This window comes from Pseudorca crassidens, chromosome 8 (genome assembly GCF_039906515.1).
Source record: "Pseudorca crassidens isolate mPseCra1 chromosome 8, mPseCra1.hap1, whole genome shotgun sequence".
NCBI classification, from domain to species: Eukaryota; Metazoa; Chordata; class Mammalia; order Artiodactyla; family Delphinidae; genus Pseudorca; species Pseudorca crassidens.
Window position 1 is genome coordinate 85,042,222 of NC_090303.1, and position 20,475 is coordinate 85,062,696.

The 20,475-nt window shown below is 42.0% G+C and overlaps 1 protein-coding gene across 1 annotated transcript in view; it reads left to right on the forward strand.

The window, feature by feature from the left end:
• CPA2 (carboxypeptidase A2) overlaps positions 1–20,475 on the forward strand; it is a 55,389-nt gene that overhangs the window by 34,263 nt on the left and 651 nt on the right. Inside the window, 15 exon segments of the mRNA XM_067747011.1 lie at positions 262–379; positions 381–415; positions 2,317–2,404; positions 3,106–3,184; positions 3,187–3,239; positions 3,848–3,940; positions 5,656–5,757; positions 7,628–7,726; positions 9,429–9,466; positions 9,468–9,494; positions 9,496–9,522; positions 10,666–10,761; positions 12,331–12,529; positions 13,058–13,064; positions 14,560–14,637. Coding sequence (XP_067603112.1) covers positions 350–379; positions 381–415; positions 2,317–2,404; positions 3,106–3,184; positions 3,187–3,239; positions 3,848–3,940; positions 5,656–5,757; positions 7,628–7,726; positions 9,429–9,466; positions 9,468–9,494; positions 9,496–9,522; positions 10,666–10,761; positions 12,331–12,529; positions 13,058–13,064; positions 14,560–14,637 — 1,051 coding nt within the window. The 5' untranslated portion in view covers positions 262–349.

Sequence of the window (20,475 nt, forward strand, 5' to 3'; positions counted from 1 at the left end):
AAGACTTTAACCTCTAGGTCTATTAATCTGGCTTCTGTCACTGGTCAGAGTTAGTGGCACTTTATGTTCTAAATCATAAATGCATGATTTGCCCTTGGTATGCTCTAGCAATTTTGTTCTCTTTCCATCAAAGTTTGTTATCTCATTGAAAGAATGTAAAATGTATGGATTGGTGATATCACACAGGTGGGTGTCTACAGTCTTGAGAATTTGACATGCAGGTGGGAATTTTACCATGTGGGAATTTACTTGAGTTCTTAGACTGCCAACAGGTCAGCCTCAGCCGTGGTCCCTATAAATAAAGTTCAGGAGTGACACTGAATTCTGGACTCTTGGAAGATCCTTGACTATGCGATTGATCCTGTTTTTTGGTGTCCTTTTGGGGGCATATCTACTGTGGAGAAACATCTGTGGGGTAAGTTATGCTTTCTGATGCCTATTTGAATTTTGCTTACCTGAGTCACAGAATATCTCACTGGATTGTTGCAGAATAATGAGTGTAAGCGTTCAGCATTTTCAGAGTTCTTTTAGATTTGGAGAGGAGGTAGTGGAAATAATAGGAATGAGTGATAAAAAAAGAGATGAATGAATTTAAAGGAAAAAAAAAAGTGAAAACAGAGCACATGCACCCTATTTCTCTCTGTCCTTAATCTTTTTCCCTTCTGATGATCAGAATGTGGGGATGACAGATATCAGTGAAAATAAAGCTGTTTGGTCATTGTCTCTGTGTCATCTTAGTAAGTGCTGGGTTACTCTCCCATCCGCCTCCCTACCTTTCCGGACTTCATCCTCCATGTCACCTTAAGTCCTCCCATCTTCAGATCTAGTGTCTAGGCAGTGGGACCTCATGAAGTGGGAGGACCAGAGCTGCAGACTTCAGCCCAAATCCAACTCTCATGGCTTTGTAGGATCCATCTTTGCTCCAAAGTACTTTGGTTTCAAGATTCTATGAAGAGCTTTAGACAGCATTTCTTGAAGAGTATTCCAGGGAACTAATGAAGTGGCCAAATAAATTTGACCCAAAAAAGTGGATGATCAAATAAATTTGGGAATCAGAGGGTTAAACAAACTATAGAATTTCTAGGAACTTTTACTAAATTAGTGTATATTGTAAACCTATAAGAGGGGATCTAGGTTGCTGCAACTATCCTTTTTTTGATCCTCAAACTCCTCCCCACATTTATTTATTTATTTATTTATTTATGCTGAACAACTCAAAGGGCTGTTATTCCTTAGAACACACACCAGGAAATATTAGCCCAATGTATTACTTTTCCCAGTGCCTTCCCATTTTAAAGGAGGACTCCTGGGAGTCTATACATTAACCAAAAGGAATGAGACTCAAATGGAAGATTTTTCAGACCATCTATGGCCAATGGATACTGGGAGGCAGAAGAGACTTGAAGAGCTCACATTCTATCACTTATGTATTCCACTGGAGTTCACTGGAAATTGGATGATACTTGATTTCAGAGGGTCTGGGTTCTGGTCCCTTATTATGGCTCTTTGTACCAATCCCTTCCCCACTGCATAAATGGGCAGGGTGGTGATTCAGGAAGTCAGCCTACTCAGAGAAAGGGAGAGAGGAAAAACCTCTGTCACCAAGGAAGGGCTATAAGAAATCCAGCTCTACTACTGAACTTTTTTTAAAGGATATTTGTTTCTTGTTTTGCAACTTCTCTTTGCTGCCAAGGAGTCCTTGATATCCTTTATTACTCATTGTGTGTGTGCGTGTGTGTGTGTAGAGAGAGAGACACATACACACACCATGATTTGTCTGGGTTTCAATTGTCCCTAGCAATACCCCAAGTTTGGGCCACATGAATGGGGTTTGGAGATGGAACTCTGATACATTTCAGTTAACAACAAAAACACCCTAGGTCTACCCAGATGTAAATTTGATTCCTCTTTTGAGCACTTATAAGCACCAAATTAATTATTCTACTTTTTAAAAACTTATTTCTGAAAAACAGGAACAGACAAGTTTTAAAAGCCGATGCTTTATGAGCAGCAGGTGTTACTTGATAATCATTAGCTAAAGGAAAGGTAACTTTACTGGCAAAGTTCCTGCTAGGATTAGGTACAGCTCTTAATTATTATTTAGATAACATTTCCTTGGGGGAAGTAAAGCCATTCTATCAACTCCTCATTCTGGGATGTGGGTCAGTATACTATTTATTAATTTCTTGATTGTCAAAGAGATTACTGACTGCTGCATTAACCTCTTATGTGCGGAGACTAACAGGAGCAGAAAGCAACAGGAAACAGTGTCTAGGTTTTGTTTTTAAGGTCATGTCTGTGGGTAATATTTTTTAGAGACCAAGTTCTTGAGATCACACCAAGGAATGAAGAACAAATAAAAACTCTGGTGGAATTGGAGGCTGAAGAACATCTTCAGATATCTGTCCTGGAGGGGGCTTCTGTTTCCCAAAGTGAATACTCCACAGTTAGACACGATGACTAAGATCTCTTACTTTGGATTGTATCTTGTCTTCTCTGATGAGAAGTATGGAATGCTCACTCATGGAACTGGGATCCAGAACTCCTGGGCTCTAGTCCCAACTGTATGACATTGGGCAAGTCATCTACCTTCTGCATCTCAGAGAAGGTAGGTGACTTGCCCAATGTCATACTGACTTCTCTCCCATTCAGTATAATGAGGATAAATATACCATTCTTCTATCTCACAGATGTTTTGTAAGAACGAAAAGAGAAATCAAATGTGAAAGTTATTTTGAAAAATTATTGAATAACTTTAATGCATTATTTCCCTCCTAAATAATTTATAGTATTAATATTCTGTTATGAAATGATTTGGATCACCTGAATGTCAACTGTTAAAAAAACTGCCATAGTTTTAAATAATCTTTACCTTCTTCCAGTTTTAATATTTAACCATATGGGGGGAAAACCATATAACACATATGCTGATGCTTGGACATTTAAAAACACTTCTTGCAACATCATAGCGATTCCACAACAATTCTAGTCTTGGAGGCTTGAGGTAAAATAGATAACGAATTGATTTCTTGAAATCTATCCACGCTGAGCTGTCCATTTCCCTGGAATGACCCAGTCATTGCCTTGGCCTTTTATCCCTTTCAGCTTGATTTCTGGAAATCACCCACCATCCCAGGAGACACAATCCATGTCTGAGTTCCCTTTGTCAGCATCCAGGCAGTCAAAGTTTCCTTAAATCCGAGGGAATTGCTTATTCCATTGTGATTGAAGATGTTCAAGTAATTATCCCACAGCCCAGTCTTCCAGAGGCTTGCTGGTCCATATGAACTGAAGGTCCATCCTCTTTTATCTTTGGGTACCCTCTGCCAGGGAAGGGACCTGTGGGTACCACTAGGGCCTTCCTGAAGTCTGGACTACCCCTGCAGTGTGTAGGAAGGTTCTATCCCTCTCTTTTTTGCATTTGGTACAAGTGGATATGGTAATAAAAAAATGTAATGGAAAGGGCAAAAAAGAGTCTCTGGCATGAAATACAAAGGGCAAACTGAAGCGTGTGAGTCAAAGTAGGCAAATATAAGTTGTTACTCATTTAGTTTTTAATTGGAGGTTACCTCTGACCCTGGGTTCCCAGAAAGGGAGAATGAGCCATAACACAGCCACAGGACTGACTGTCATCCTATATTTGCAGCATCTGTCTGGCCCGAAGTCTCATTAATGCCCCATCCCCTTTCAGGGTGCTGCCAGAATAAGGGAAAGGCATGACCCCAAAGCCTATAGGACAGAAAGAAGAATGCTTGGGATTGGGGCCTGAATGTCACCACTTCCCTCACAACTGTAGATTCAAATGCATTGCTATAAACTAATCATAGGTGTGACTGATTTATCTTAGGTTCTCTTGGACAAGGAGAATGAAGAAATATTACTCAGAGAAGAGAACAGAATGTTAACTTCAACTTTGAGGCTTATCTATACCTTGGAAGAGGTAGGTGTTTCAGAATGAACATCAGAGAAATGGGCCATGCTTTCCCCTGATAACAAGGCCTATACTTCCACTTGGTGGTTTAATGGAAATTATTCTCATATTATCTCCTAACTTCTCCAAATTTCCCTAGGATTTCACAGCCAGTATCAGTGTCACTGCCTTAAGTTAGGACCTGAAGCCCATCTGCCCATCCCAGCAGCCACTGCATTATTTAGAAGTGTCCAGGAGTGGCTTAAGTGAGCACAAGACAGCCTCTAATGCTCACACTCTCCCCTCGAGGTCCCCTGGCTGATTTCTGACCTGTGCCACCCACAAGCCATCTGAGAGCTGTGCTTCATGGCTACCACTGATGATGGAATCAGGGGACACTTGATACCACTGACTTCCAGCCAACGGTGGAGTCTCCCAACCTGCCAAATTCTCCTAGACCTCATGACAGCAAAGTCTTGTGCAATTTCTCTGCTATCTTTCCTGAGTTTTGTTGGTGTGAAGAATGCCCCTTCCTTCCCCTGGATCACCTGGACAGTGCTACATCTGCCTCTTTGTGACACATAGCTTTTCTTGGGGGATACAGGTGTCTGCTTGCACTAACTGATTTGGGAGGGTGGGGGAGGGGATGAGGAGATGGGGGTTGGGGGTTAAGGAGAGAGGTGGAGGAGCAGGAAAGAGCCAGAGAGGAGATTGTCTGGTAGGTGCTGATTCCCTAAATCAGCAATTCTAAAATGCAGAGAACTTAGAAAACAATTTTCCCCCTGCATTTATTTGGTGGCAAACCCTGACCCGAACTAAACTCATTTAGTGGCAAAATCTGACCTGAACTGACTTGCTACTCACTTATTTTACTGCCAGAAATATTAATGTGCTTGAGTATGGAGCACTGCCACATGTGTAAAATGTATTTTTCTTTTTAAAATTGCACACACACACACACACACACACACAAATCTTAATTTGAAATATGTATGGTCCCTAAAGGGTTTCAGAGTAGGGACTGTGGACCAGTACAGAGAGTGAGGGAGAAAAGGGAGTGGCCGAAACAGGATGCGCTCCCTCCTTTGCCTGGCCTCACAAATTGCTGTACACGTCCTACGGAGACCAAATGCTGGCAACAGCTGGAGGAGCCGTTTTCATGCCGAGCACTCTCCAGACATGCCCAGACATGTCTCAATCCCAGTAATGGACACAGTTTGGGTGCCCCAGCTGTACAGGATTGCAATCAGCCCTGCAAATAGGAGCCGAAGTGGCTTGTGGCAGAAGTGCCTCTGAGGCAGGCACCCCGATGCCCCGGCCTGAACCAACCCGGCTGCGTTTTGCAGCGTCTGCTTCTAAATCACCTTTTTTTTTTTTGGTGCCACTACCATTTGTGTTCCTCTGCTAGTGAGGGGAAGATGCTTTCTGGCTGGGGAAGTTCCACCTCAGAGCTGGCTTGAGGCAAGCCACAGGGCAACCAAAGCAGTGCTATTTTGTTTGAAGCACAAAACTGGAAAGAGCCGGCTCCGCTGCCACAAAATGGCTTCCCTTTTCCCAGCCCCTACGGATGCCCAGTGACTCATCATCTCTTAGCTTTGATTCCAGCGTCCCCAGTCCCACAGCATCTGCCGAGTGGCCCTCTCCATTCCCTGAGGGAATGGAAATGGAGGAGAGAGAAAAGTCACTAATGGACGCACCAGATTATTCATTTGCAAATGTGTATTTCTTCATCTTAAACATTTCAGATTTCCTGAGAAATGGATAACCTCGTTGCTGAGCACCCTGGTCTAGTGAGCAAAATGAACATTGTCTATTCTTTCAAAAACCGGCCCATGAACGAGCTCAAGGTACACAGGTGCAGTGATGATTTTTTCCTCTCGATGCTTCTAGAATCCCCGTCTTCCCAGGCGGGCCGTCAGTACAGTCTCTGCCTGCAGAGCTGTTCCTTTTTTTTTTTTTTTTTTTTCCCTCTCCTAACCAGTCCTTGCTGGTTTTGACTATCCACCTCCCTGCTTCCCCCACCTCCCTTTCTTCTTTTTATTGCGCGAGCTGACGCAGGTCTGCAGGAGTGAATTAATGTTCTCCTCTTGATAGATTTGCTCTCAGGGAAACAGGCGTATGTACCAATAGGAACAGAGGAAGGGGGAGGTGGTTCGGGCCCCTGGGTGAGCTGGGAAGGGGGAGGTATTCTGTAATTAATCAAGGTAGCCGTGCTGTGCCTTGTTTTTCTTTTACTCGTTTCTTTCTTTCTTTTTTTTTTTTAAACCGAGAGTTTAAAAAAAAAAGAAAAAGAGATAAAAGTTCCGTACTTGCTGGAGCCTCATTTAAAACCAAAACAGTTCTTGTGGTGTGCAGAATGATGGGCAACCAAATGGCAAAGGCAAATGCCCTGAAACGCAGGCATTTTTTACTTGCTAGCCGGAAAAAGGTTATGGTTTTACTTCAACCTGTACACGCTGACAACAGTTAGTGCTGATAATTTCAAGCTTTTTCACCTTGCCTTGCAAAAGAGTGAAAAGTATTTCCCCAGATTTCCTAGAAAGAGTTTGTTAAGGGTGGGGGGGAAGATAATGTCACAACTCCCTGCTAAATTTGGAAACATTATGGCTGAGGACCAACGGACTCACTGGGACAGATGGATTTCTCCAGAGCGGTTCTCCCGAAGGAGGCCTGGGAGGAGTGGTTTGCCTACTTTATGACACCGCGGCACATTTGCTCATATTTACTACCTTCTTTTCTTTTGATTTCCTTTTCCCTGTTTCTCCTACAGTTGGGTCAGGAAACCCCAGATTCTCCTCCCCCTTGGATTTTCCTGGACTTTCCTTCTCCCGGGTGTTTCGGTGGTTCGTGGTTGAGAATGTTATTTGTTTTCCAAAGTTCCCTATGTGAGCTCTTTGGAGGAAAAAGCATGAAACACTTTAAAACTCTCAAAACGCTTGAAAAGTAATTTTTAGCAGGGATTTACATTTCTCATTTACCTTATCTGTGATGTTTAGAATGCTGCAGGAAGATAGAAGTTGATGGTGCAAAAATAATCTTTTCCTCCCCATTTACTGATTCAATTGGCAAAGCCACTGTTCCAAATAAAACTGAGTCCCTTAGATCATAAAATTTAAACTCTGGAAAGGACTTCCAGACCCTACCATCCTGTTTTTATGAAGGACTCAGAAGATTACCACAAGCATTTTTATTACAAAAATAACACAATCATTGCAAAAAATGGAGAACAGAGAAACAAAAAATGAAAAACATCCCTATTTTACTAATTTCACAACTATGGGATTGATAGCTATTAACATTTTGTTGTATATCTGTCTATTTTTTCCTCTCTTTTCTTTTCCCCCTCCCTTTTTCTCCTATGTCTGTGTGTGTACATATATATACATACACATGAGCTAGCCTTTTAAGAAATAAAAATGGTATCATACTATTTGGTAATCTATTTTTAAAAATTTATGGCATATGATGAACATATTTTCATGTCATCACGTTATCTGCAATGATTTTTTACAAACATCAAATGATGCTCTTCTTGTTAGCCTGTATTTAGGTTTATATTAAAGGAAAGGGACAAAAAAACCCTACGTTAAATGAAAAGCTAATTGACAGCATCACTGTGTACACCTCCTCCTTCTCAATCACATCAAGTACAGAAAGAGGAACAGACAAGGGGTGTGTGGTGGTGGAGCCATTCACATTTCCACGCTTGTTTTGCAGTTCAGCACGGGAGGAGACAAACTGGCTATCTGGCTAGAGGCTGGGATCCATGCCGGTGAGTAGGTTACACAAGCTACTGCACTGTGAACTGCAAATAAGGTCATTTTACTCCAAATTCCCCATTTATTTTGTCTTTCTGGGGTCAGGCCCCACCTAACCTCACAGCAATCCCTGTGGTCCTATGGCTGACGCTCTCATCCCAAGTCCTTCTCTTGTCACACAGTCAGGAAACAGACCCATTCAAACCTAATTTGGTATTGCTCCACCCAGCACCCTGGCATGTACCTCCGTACTCCCGCAACCTGCTGGCCACTGCATGCTCTGTTAAAAGATAGTGAGAGCTATGGGCTTCCTTGGTGGCGCAGTCGTTAAGAATCCACCTGCTAGTTCAGGGACACAGGTTCAATCCCTGGCCTGGGAAGATCCCACATGCCGTGGAGCAACTAAGCCCGCGCACCACAACTACTGAGCGTGTGCTCTAGAGCCCGCAAGGCACAACTACTGAGCCTGCGTACCACAACTACTAAAGCCCGCGTGTCTGGAGCCCATGCTCTGCAACAAGAGAAGCCACTGCAATAAGAAGCCCGTGCACTGCAACGAAGAGTAGCCCCTGCTCGCCGCAACTAGAGAAAGCCCATGCACAGCAATGAAGACTCAGTGCAGGCAAAAATAATAAATGAAATAAATTTAAAAAGAAAAGATAGTGAGCTAAAAGAGATTAAGAGGGTGGCAAGTAAGGACACCAAGAGTCAGATTTCAGCATAAGAACAGATTAGAGAACATTGCTTTGCTGCCTGGAGCTCCTAGGGCTGTGGCACGATGTACTAGAGATCTATAAAATCACAAAAGGAGCTTAGATAGAGAATATAAATGGGCTAGAAGAGTTTACTTTGACCTACAGATACAAAGTGGAACGAACTCGTTGAGGGTTTTTGGGTTCTGAAAAATTTCCAAATCTCACTTAAAGTTAGGGTGTAGCGATATGTCTCTTCCACATGTTCATTGGAATTAGAGTCAGGACACCGTTCTGGGTGTGACCTAGTCTGGTATTTCTTAAGTAATTCAAAAATGACATGCTATAAATCAGAATGTTAATTCATGAGCAAAGGAAATCAATCCACATCAGATCATTCAAGCATGTGCAACCACATGCTTACCGGCTGATACATTTTTCCCTTCAATTAAAATGCAGTTACCTTTAGGGTATTATGAAATGGATATTTAACAGTTGAATAATAATGCCTTAGGATGGCTGAGCACAGGAAATGAATAAATTTTAATCCAGCAGAAACCTCAACTCTACTGCAATTGATCACAAGTAGAAATGTAATTCCCCAAATAGAATTTAACTGGTTCTCTGGGTCTTTAGAGAAGTCTCTGCATAATTAAGTAATCTGATGTTGGTCGTGAGTACTTTTGAGAAGGTATAGCCTGTGTGGTGATTAAGGAAACTGAAAAGATTTCTTTTTGGTTCATAGATCCCTCTGAGCCACAAACACAGTTGCCCACCATTGCAAAATGCCTCACTAAAATTAATTGGAAGAATCCTGCTTTTGAGAGATAATGGATAAGTGATACCTGATTTTTATTTAATATAAGTAAATTATTCTGATTGGAAATAAAAGTATCGACACTGGCATATTAAACACGTTAATAGGAGATTGGACTGTAGTCCTGGAAGACTCTCACTGACCAGCAGTGTTAGTTTATGTTTGGAAAAAACACATTGCCTTAATATTCTCTCCTCTGTTCCCTGGTGAAAGGGGAGTGTGAGATTGACATATATGTTGTCTCTGCTCAGATTGCCTCTGATTATGGAAATGACCCATCCATCACTTTGATTGGATATGATGGACATCTTCCTGCTGCTCTGATGGCTAAGTGTTCTCTCAAACCAAAGGAAGCCTGGACTTTTTCTCTTCAACAAGAATTTAAGGAGATGTGTAGGAACTTCAAAACAAAACAAAAGTGATTTTCTGTTCTTGATTTACTCTAAATGGAATGCCTCATCTCTCAGTAGTGGCCCTGAATTGAGGCATATAGTGATGTTTACAATCATTTCATTTTCCAACACATGATATCTTTCCATATTGCCTTGGTCAGAGCCCATTTCAGCTGTTAGGCTGGGCTATTAGAGTTCAGTGTTCACTGTGAGTCACCTAGGAGATTTGTTCCAATTATCCCTGTGTTTTGATGGTAGGATTGATAGAAAAGAGGAGGCGGATGTTACCTGCTGACAATTAGATTGCTGTAGGATTTAGGTAGGCAGTACAATGCATCTGGCATTTTACTTACAATCTGTAGAAGAAATCCTCTGTTATATCACAAAAACAAGTTATGCAGTTTTTTTTCTTTAAAAATCTCATTACACAACACCATTATGGCAACTGTGACCCCATGTATATTCAGAATGAATCAGAGCTTCAAGTTTATTTTTGAAGACAGCAGACTACGATAGCATTTTTCAACGCGTGTTCAGAAGGAACTTGTAGAAATAGTAGTACTCGTCTCATGAGATACCCTATGAATAAAGGGTTCCACAGTCAAGTTTGGGAAATACCGCCCACTGTATCCCTCTCTTGGAGCTTGATAAAAAACATTAAAGCATTAAAAAAAACCTTTAGAAATTCTGAAGTAAATTAGCCAATTTAACCCTGTTATTTTCCCAAAATATTCTATCACAGAACCCTCGGGCTCTCCCCACTATTTTTTTGTTTTTTAATTTTTGTTTTTTGTTGTTATTGTATTGTTAACGTTTGAGAGGACTGTGGTTCTACGGAACATGGTTTAGCAGGTATTCATTGGAGGAGATGGGGGCTTATTTACTTCTCGCCTCGGTGAGACGGCCGAGAAGCTCCAAGCAGAACCCTGTGTGAGGACTACTGGTCAAGTCTGTGGGCAAGGGAAATGAGTGCAATTCCAAAAGGGCCTTCCCGTGAGGGATTGGGAGAAATTAACAAAATTCTAAAGGAAACTTCTCATTGGACTGAATGACCGTCTTTTTTTTTTTTTCTGTATTTTCTTTCTGTTGGGATTTTAAAGAATCGTATGTGGCAGAAGACCCAGTTCAAGGTATCTGGAAGCCTCAGTGTTGGTGTTGATCCTAACCGGAACTGGGATGTGGGTTTTGGAGGTGAGCATGGGGACTTTCCCCCAGGGATAGTCAGATGTTGTCTGGCCAGATAGCTATTTGCATGGCTCTGCAGTGCTGTCAGCCTGCTAAGCCCATTCAGGATTGAAGCTATTTAAAAACCTATTTGAAAAACACTTCACTAAATTCCCTTCACAGGCACACAGTGCTGTCACTGAGCTCTGAGGAGCATTTAATATATTTTGTCTCACATCTTGGTTTTCCCATAAGCTGTATCCCGGCTCAGCTTCTGAGCTTCCAGAGCAAGACTTTGTGTGGTGGTGGGAAGCGCCAGGAAGCCCTGAACCAACCACTAGAGGGGGTTGGGATCTAGTCACAGGAGAAGCATTACATCATCTATGGATGCTTCGAGAAAGAAAACTAAAATGAAGTACGAATAAGATTAAGAAATTGATTTTCAAAATAGATTCAAAGAGAAAATACTTGCTTCCTGCTCTGCCTTTGTTGACTTACAGCTCTAATTTTTCGGGGTCCAGTGCCAGGCTGGTTGGGGGGCTCCTTTTTGCTTTCAGGCACCAGTTAAAACCCCTTATGTTTCTCTAATCACAGAGTTAAAATGTATTTGGTTTTTCCTCATTAGGTATGATAGCAGTAACATTAGAAACTGTCTTTTCCACTGTAGTGTTCCTAACACCTAGCATAGTGTCTGGCACATAGAAGGCAATCACTAAAGACTTGAAAGACAGATGAATTAATGAGAATCATTGAACCAAGAAAGGATACACTGACAGGATATGGATGAGTGGCAACTTCATTCATCGCTTTTACAAATTCTTTTTTTTTTTTTTAGTGTAGGAAAGAAAAAAATCAAAGCATCAGATCCAAAATACTGAACAATGTCCAGCAATTCAAAGTCAAAATTTTTCCTGGCTTGTTGTTCTTATTAAATAATCTCCAAATGAGGTGATAGGTTGTATATATATTTTGTCCATATCATTTAGAGACTCTGTGGAGTCCCAGCCTCTACCTGTCCCTTCAGAGTTTCTCTAGCATTCAGAGCCCTGGCCAGGCCACAGTGGGCCCACTTCAGTGGTCATGGGTAACTCCAGTAGCTGAGAAAATGAGGCCAAAGGTAGCCTTTTTGTCAAAAGTAATTGTGACTTCCTCACCACAGAAAGGGTATCAGAGGTTCCTTGCATTTGTGGCTTTGTGACTTAGAAGTACAGATGCATAGAATCTTCTACTCTTGGGCTCTAAGAATTGGAAGAAGTCCCAGAAAATGAGCTTGCTGAACTCCCACCCAATGCAGGAATTCCATCTATAATATTAAATCTAGCTTTTCTTCCAACAACTCCCACAGAGAGGAGATGATTTAATTTGATAGTTCTTTCTGCCATATAGAGGAGCCATGTTTTTAAAGAAGAGAGATGTGTCCAGAATCTCTTGAGTTAGGTCTCCTGACTGTGTCTTTAGGTAGTAATTCAATCTAACACAATGACAATCTTGCTCTGATTTCCAGAGGAGGAACTGAAGTGATGCATGGTAACTGCCTCCATACACTGTCTCCTTAAAGCTCACTGTTCTCACTTGGCATCTTCTGCATCCCATCACAACCTGGAGCCAGCAACAACCCTTGCTCTGACTCATACCATAGACCCAGTGCCAACTCTGAAGTTGAAGTGAAATCCATAGTGGACTTTACCAAGAGTCCTGGAAAAGTCACGGCCTTCATTACCTTCCACAGCTATTCCCAGCTGCTGATGTTCCCCTATGGGTATACATGTGCCGAGTCACATAAATTTGATGAGCTGGTAAGTTTCTGAAACTTCATTTCAGATACAAACATCCATGGTGTGGACAAATAAGTTTCAGTCATAAAGATAGGTATTGAGATGGGGGGATACTTGTGACAGGTTACAAACATGAATGAGACATAATATGTCCAACCACTGAGAAGATTGTGACACAGGCAAAGGTTTGAAAGACTTGCCTAAATTAAATTTCCTTGGGAAATAGAATTCATGAAATTATTGTTGCCTTTATCTAGATGAGCAGGAGGCTGATTCGACTATAAATTCCCAGGATGTGTTTTCTGTTGCTTAGGAAATAATCACTTGGATTTGGACCTGAAGCTCTTGGATCTGTAGTCAGTTGCTCTATGCTAAGCAATGCTGCCTCTCAGCTCTTTGCCTTATACCTTCCTGGTGTCTTTGGCTCTGTGATCCGTCATCATGCTGCACTGGTGTATGCTGGGCATAAAACACTTCCCTAAGGTATCACTTGATACCCTCCATCGTCTTTCCTGTTTCAGGAATGAGCAAACTGGTGGCAGCCTTAAGTCAGATGGTGACATCTCAGGGGGCTGCTTATAATTGAGCAAGTGCTACCCCAGCTGAAGAGAATGTGCAAATATTTCCAATTTGGCTTTTATGCTTGGTTTTTGAAACCCATATATTAGAGATAAGCCCTGAGATGGGACCTTTTGGTCAGTTTACTTTCAACTAGATTGTTGTCAGCAGCTAGCAGAAATGGAATAGATTATTCAAATTCAGGTGTATCTTTCATCTTATCAGTTGCATTTTAGCCCCTGTAAGGCAGTTTTCAGGGTTTTGGTGGTGAATATTATCACTGAAGGTTGAATCAAGGGAGAGAGAATGTCAGAGTTGAATATCAAAGGTACTTTTAGTAGCTCTAGATAACCTTACGTTACCTAAACCTGGTGCTTAAATCTCTACCATATAGTCATCCAGCCTATGATTGGATAGCTCCCTGCCTCCAAGGGAGCCTTTTCCATGTTGGGGCAGATTTGATTGTTTGAGCTCAAGCCTTCTGCTTATGGTTTTCACATACCAGCCCTGGTTTATCGTCTTGCTCCAGAGAGTAAGTTTATTTCCCTTTGAGAGACAAATTCATTAATTACTTGAAGGTAGTAACCTGCTTCTCCTAGGTTTTTCCTTATCCTTGCTAAGTACCCCCGTCCCTTCAAGCCCTCAGAATATGTCCCCAACTTCCCTCACCCTTCTGGTTGCTATTTTACGAATATGCTTTGATTTGTCTGTGTTCTTCAAGGGCAGCTCCCAGAAGTGAATGTAAAACTCGCGTTGTGGGGTTAACAAGCATAGCGCAGAGCATGACCGTAACTGCCCTCATCCAGCTTATGCAGTTGAGGGTCACATTAGTTTTTTGGCAGTGGCGTCGTGCCGTTGACTCATGTTGGGCTCATTGACAGCCGAAACCCCCAGGCTCTCTGAGTATTCTGCTGAGCCAGGTTTCCCCCATCTGGTAGTTGTACAGTCGTTTTCCTGGACCCAAGTTCAAGACCTTACATTTATCCCTAGCAAGGACAGTAAAGCCTCAATCAGTCAAAATTGGAACCCTCAAATAATGGAAAATACTTTCCTGAGCTCTACTTCTTGGAAAAAGAGACAATCATAGGGAAATAAGCCAATGTAGGGATCTAGTTTAAAAAAGAAAACCAACTTCCTGGATACATCCTTGAGTCAGTACACATTCTCTTTAGCCCCTTACTCCCACCCTATTTCCATCCACACTCCTGAACAAGGAGAGCTGGTGGCAAAATAATGACCCCGGTGTATTTATTGCAAGAACCTGAAAGATCAAATAAACAACGAGGGTCTGTTGTATTTTCAGAGCCAACAGAAGTGAACTTGTGCTTACTTCCCAGTGAAAATGGTTGAAACAAAAAGGGTGTTGTGCTTAATTAACCAGAGTCCAGTTCATCAGACTGTCCCATTCTACATTCTGCAACTGGGCATCTGTTCTTCCAAGAGACAAGCACTATCTATCCACCTTTCCTTGGTTCTCTCACTCTAAAATGAAGTGGCCCAAAAGGCTGCCCAGTCTCTGACAAGCCTGCACAGCACCAAGTACAAAATGGGACCTGTCTGCTCAGTCATCTGTAAGTATCTAACGTGTTTTTACAAATGATCCACTAAGATAGCAGGCACCATGTGATTTGGGGTCAAAGCCTTTAAATGCTCTGACATGAAATGGGTAGGCCTTAAAAATGCAGGGAACCCAAACTTAACACAGTTTTCTTCGGCAAGGCTAGATCTCCTCCATGATATACTTACTATGTGGTATTTAGAGCAAAGAACTTCCTAAATATTTGAGTTGTGTGTTCTCTGCTCTGCTTGTCCTGATCCTTAATGGCTCACTCTCATTATGTGGAATTTCTTTGCCTGAAAATGGGCATTTATCAAGACTCTGACCTAAGTTACCACTTTTATTAATTACCCATTTCTTGACTAAGAGAGGCTCACACCATAAGTAAACCCATGGACTGTATGTGGGGACAGAATGGGTGCAACTCTTAAGAGGACCCAGAGGTTTCAGTGGATAGACCCTGTTGCAGCCATTTGTCCATGCAGAGCTTGGGGAAACAAAGAGGAGGACATGTCAGGAGTAATGGCAATGGCAGGTATAAAGCTTGGGAGCCTGCTGTCAGACTTCCCGATGCTCCTCTCTCCCATAGTAAATCGAGATAAGAACAAGAAATGACTGCAGCGCTGTTGGAAATCCTAATGCACCCACATGCAGATTCTTAGTCCTCCAAAGGAATCCCCTCACTTTGTTATGGACAAAGCCAGAAACTCAGGACCCCACAGTTGAATGCCCAGGAGTTCCCTAGTGCTCCCATGCCCATGGATCCTTTGGAAACAAATGACTTTTGTAGGCACCCACTGTGCCTAAAATACACGCTTTTATTGAGCATATATTATGTGCTAATCATTGTATATGATTATATACCTGTCTCCAAGTACTGGAGACATAATGAACCCACAGAGAACTCACTGTTTAATATGGAGATGAATGGGAAGAAAAGCTTTAGTATGATATGTGCAATAGTAGGCTATACATGGTACAAAAGTATTAGAAAGTTGGGGGGATTTGATTTCATCTAGGAAGAGGGCAGGATTTTGAAGGCTAGAGAAGGGGAAGAGGAATGGGACATTCTGGCTCATTAACAGCACATGCAAAGGCACAGATGTGTGAAACTGCATGATGGGCTCTGTGAACTACAAGAAGGAATGAAGGTGGTAACAAGAGTTGGGGGAGTTCAAGTTTTTGTGTGCCATATTAAAGAATTTAGGTTTTAACCCAAAGGATTCTGGAAGCCATTGGAGCATTTTCAGCAGGGCAGCGAGCGCACTGAGGCATTGTGTTTTAGATAAAACACATTAGCAGCAACATGGAGGATGTGGTGATGATGGACTAGAAGTAGGAACATCCCACAAGAAGAGCAGGAAGAGTTCAGAGGAGAGATGATGGCTCACACTACAGCAGTGCCAGTGAGGAATGAAGGGAGACATTTACAAGGTAAAATCAAAAGTTTTTTGGCGTTTAACAGAAGTGGAGAGTTTCTCACTGATGGTCATTGAATGGTGCCATTAACTGAGGGAGACATCCAGGAAGGTGAAGGAGGGGTGGGGTTGGAAAGATGAGTTCAGCTCTAGACATACTGAGGTTGAGATAAGTGTGGTGTTTTCAAGTGGAGATGTCCTGTAGGCTTTGGGCTGTATACCCCTGGGATTCTGCAGAGAGAGAGATTTAAGTGTAGTTGACACAGGGAAGGTGGTTGGAACAGGAGAGCAAGGAGGTCATCTGAAGTGGGAAAAGCCTTGGACAGAGGAGGGGAGTAAGATGTTAAGCAGCAGAAGTGGTTAGCAATGATGGAGGGCATGGCAGCAGGGCTGGGCAGAGAGGCCAAAAACCTTGCATTTCAGAAATCAAGGAAGGAGCAATTGTTGGGAAGGAGGCAGTGGTTAACAATGACAAAAAGATCACAAAAAGGTCAAATGTGAAAAGGACAGAACATTTACCATTGGGTTTTCATTACTAGCTTATGGTGACTGTAACCAGAGCAGTTCCAGAAGAGTGAGGGTTACTGGAGGAGTACATGGAATGGGAGAAGGGGAGGCCCAGTGAGTAGACTACTCTTCAGAGGAGCATGGATGAGAAGGGAAGGAGAGAGAGGAATGGAGGGTTTTGTTTTTGAGATAAGAGATTTGTTTATTGACTGTGGGAAAAGGAACAATAGAGAGGGAGAGGTGGAAGATATAGGAGAGAGAAGAAATGACCAAGGCAGTGCTGTTCCAAAGAGGGGGAGAATAGGGGCAAGAAAGGGATAAGCAGAGGTGGGCAGATCAGGCTTGAACAAGAGGAGAGTGTGCTGACATGCTGGGGACACTGACGTAGCTCTATCTGTAAGAGGGTGATGGTGGGAATCTGAGGGAGAGCACACTTGTTAGTAATGGTTTTCTTTTCTTTTCTTTTTTTTTTTTAAAGCATACTTGATTTTTAAAAAAAATTTATTTTATTTTTGGTTGCGTTGGGTCTTTGTTGCTGCATGTGGGCTTTCTCTAGTTGTGGTGAGCGGGCGCTACTCTTCCTTGCAGTGCGCGGGCTTCTCATTGCGGAGGCTTCTCTTGTTGTGGAACAGAGGCTCTAGGACGCACAGCCTTCAGTAGTTGTGGCACGTGGGCTCAGTAGTTGTGGTGCATGGGCTTAGTTGCTCCACGGCATGTGGGATCTTCCTGGACCAGGGATAAAACCTGGGTCCCCTGCGTTGGCAGGTGGATTCCTAACCACTGTGCCACCAGGGAGGTCCCAGTCATGGTTTTCTTAATGGGAGTCTTGGAGAGCAGAGGAGTAATAGTTTACTCACCATATCCAGAACACTTAATGGAAATCCCAAAACTATGGATTTGGTAATATTTCAGAGCATGAAAGTTTCTCTTTTTTTCCAGATTATGGTTTTCTCTCTTTCTCTCTTTCTTTTTTGCTATTATGATGTATTTTTAAAACTTCATAGAAAAAAGAGTCTAATAATGATTATACTTTATTATCAGTTTCAATTTCATTAATGTTTTGTCACTGAACACAAATATATTTATCTAGTTGTAATCAATGTCTGCGTTTAGCTTTTTTTCATGTAACATCATTTCCCATATAGTTCTTTAAAAAATTTATTTTATTTATTTATTTTTTTTTGTGGTACGTGGGCCTCTCACTGTTGTGGCCTCTCCCGTTGCGGAGCACAGGCTCCGGACGCGCAGGCTCAGCGGCCATGGCTCACGGGCCCAGCCGCTCCGCGGCATGTGGGATCTTCCTGGACCGGGGCACGAACCCGTGTCACCTGCATCGGCAGGCAGACTTTCAACCACTGCACCACCAGGGAAGCCCCAAAATTTATTTTATTGAAGTATAATCGATTTACAATGTTGTATTAACTTATACTGTATAACAAAGTGATTCAGTTATACATATATATATTCTTTTTCATATTCTTTTCCATTATGGTTTATCACAGGATATTGAATATAGTTCCCTGTGCTATACAGTAGTACCTGTTGTTTATCCATTCTCTATATAATAGTTTGCATCTGCTGATCTCAAACTCCCAATCCATCCCTCTCCCATCCCCCTTGGCAACCACAAGTCTGTTCTCTATGTCTGTGAGTGTGTTTCTGTTTCATAGATAAATTCATTTGTGTCATATTTTAGATTCCACATATAAGTGCTATCATATGGTATATCTTTCTGACTTCATTTAGTATATAATCTCTAGGTCCATCCATGTTGCTGCAAATTACATTATTTCATTTTTTTTATGGCTGAGTAGTATTCCATTGTACATTTCCTACATAGTTTTATGTTATTTCCGCTCTAGGTATTTGTTATTCAATTATACTGCTATATCCCAGTTATTGGGCCTTTGGATTGTTTCAGCTTTTTGCTAAATAGTGCTACTATGAACATATTGGCACAAACTTCTTTTTCTTTTAGGCGATTCTCAAGTCAAATGTAATGAACAGCTTTGGAGCTCTATCTACATATTTTTTAGGCTATTCTCTGGGAAGACTGATCTTACAGTTGCCCAGACCTTTTTAACTGTGTTCCATGTTCTCCCCTTTGGTGGGAGAACCTCCAGGGAGGAGGGCTCTGGTGACAGTGGGGTAGAAGGCCATTATGGCCACTTGAGGCTGAGGAATACATGTTTTCTCCTGTTGGCCACCTCTGAGTGGAGGCTCGAGTTCAGAATGTCAGCAGAATGGCATCATTTGCCCCTGAGACACATACATGGGGTCTCAGCCATTTTATTACAAGGAATCTAGTTTTCCACCTTCCTTTTCTGAGGTATTTACAAGTACTGTAGACCTTGAAAGGCCTACATTTAGTATGTTTTTTTTGGTAAAGTCACAGATGTTGAAGATACTTCCATTAAGCAAATGTCAGACAAGTATAGGGTTTATTGTCTGATCTTTTGTAATGTGACCGTTAATGGTTAATCAAGTTCTTGCTGCATCTCTGTCCAGAGCTGACTCTGTTATCCTTGATTCTGGCCTCATTCCAGCTTGGACAAGCACTGCCTCTAAGAACGAGTCCCAGTTAAGTACTTTTTGCCTCTTGCCCCTGATTGGTATGCAGCTCTGGGCTGAATACCTGCTTCACTCCACCCAAGACATGGCTGGACGTCTGTGGTGGGTGAGACATTTTCTGGGCAGTTTCTCATCTGGAAAGGTCTATAAGGAGCTGCATCACAACAGGTGTTTGGTCCAGAAGTTGTTACTTGAGCCTTTCTCAGAGGGAAATAAAACACAGACCTTGGGGAGAGAGGTCTGGGTTTGAGTTATAGTTCCATCACTTTGGAACCAAGTAACCTTGGGCAGGTCACTCAAGCCCGGTCACTCAAACCAGGTTCCCTTGGTTTTTTCATCTATGAAATGGGTTGTTGAGAAGCTCTAAAGATAGAATGTAGAATAAAAGAGTTCACTAACTCGAAGGCACTATATAAATGTTGCTTGTTAGTTTCCTGGTGAACTACTCTCCTCCAGATACCTCTGATCCTTAATGTGGTCCAACTTTTCTGATGGGATCTTAGTCATTTATTGATAATGATGATTATAATCACAACTGACATTTACTGAATGCCTATTCTACATATAGTATCCCATCTCCTTCACTTAATCTCTCTGAGATTTCCTCATCTGTAAAATGGGACTAATACTAATATCTACTTGTGACACAGGTGAGGATTAAATAAACCAATTTAGCATAACGTCTAACACATTTAATAAGCACTCAACAATTGATCGAATCATGAGCATTATATTATCCTATTTAATTCTCACTGCCCTATGAAGTAAGTAGTAGTATTATCCTTATTTGACAGAAGAAACGTTTGGGATTCAGATAAGTGACTGTCTTAGGTCACCCAAATAATGATTTGCAGAGTCAGGATTCAATCTGAAGCCAGTCCACTGTGGACCTCTTAGTGGGATCATCTGTGTCATGTGACCACACCAAAGGTATAAGTTAGTAATTTTGGTACCCAGGAAAATTCAGTTCAAATCAGCAGCCATTTGGTGTTTGTTATTTACCAGGTGCTACTACTGCTGCTGTGGGTGAAGGCAAAGACACAAGACACACGAGTTCATAGTGTTAATTCCCAATATTAACCACTAGTCCTACTTTTCCCTGGTATAACCTCCCTGGTCTTCCCCTTTGCTCAGCCCCATTCTTAGGGATTAGGTGACTCCATTTGACCTCTACCTGCCCTCCCTCGGATGGGCCTCAGAGCCGACCTATTGCTTAGCTCTTCTGAGTCATGATTGTCAGAAGTCTTTGTAGGCTAATGCTACCTTCCTTTATCATTTGTCATGTAAGTGGCCACATATTACACAGGTGCACATTGTTGGTTTTACTCACACATATAGGTGCTGGGCATGTTATT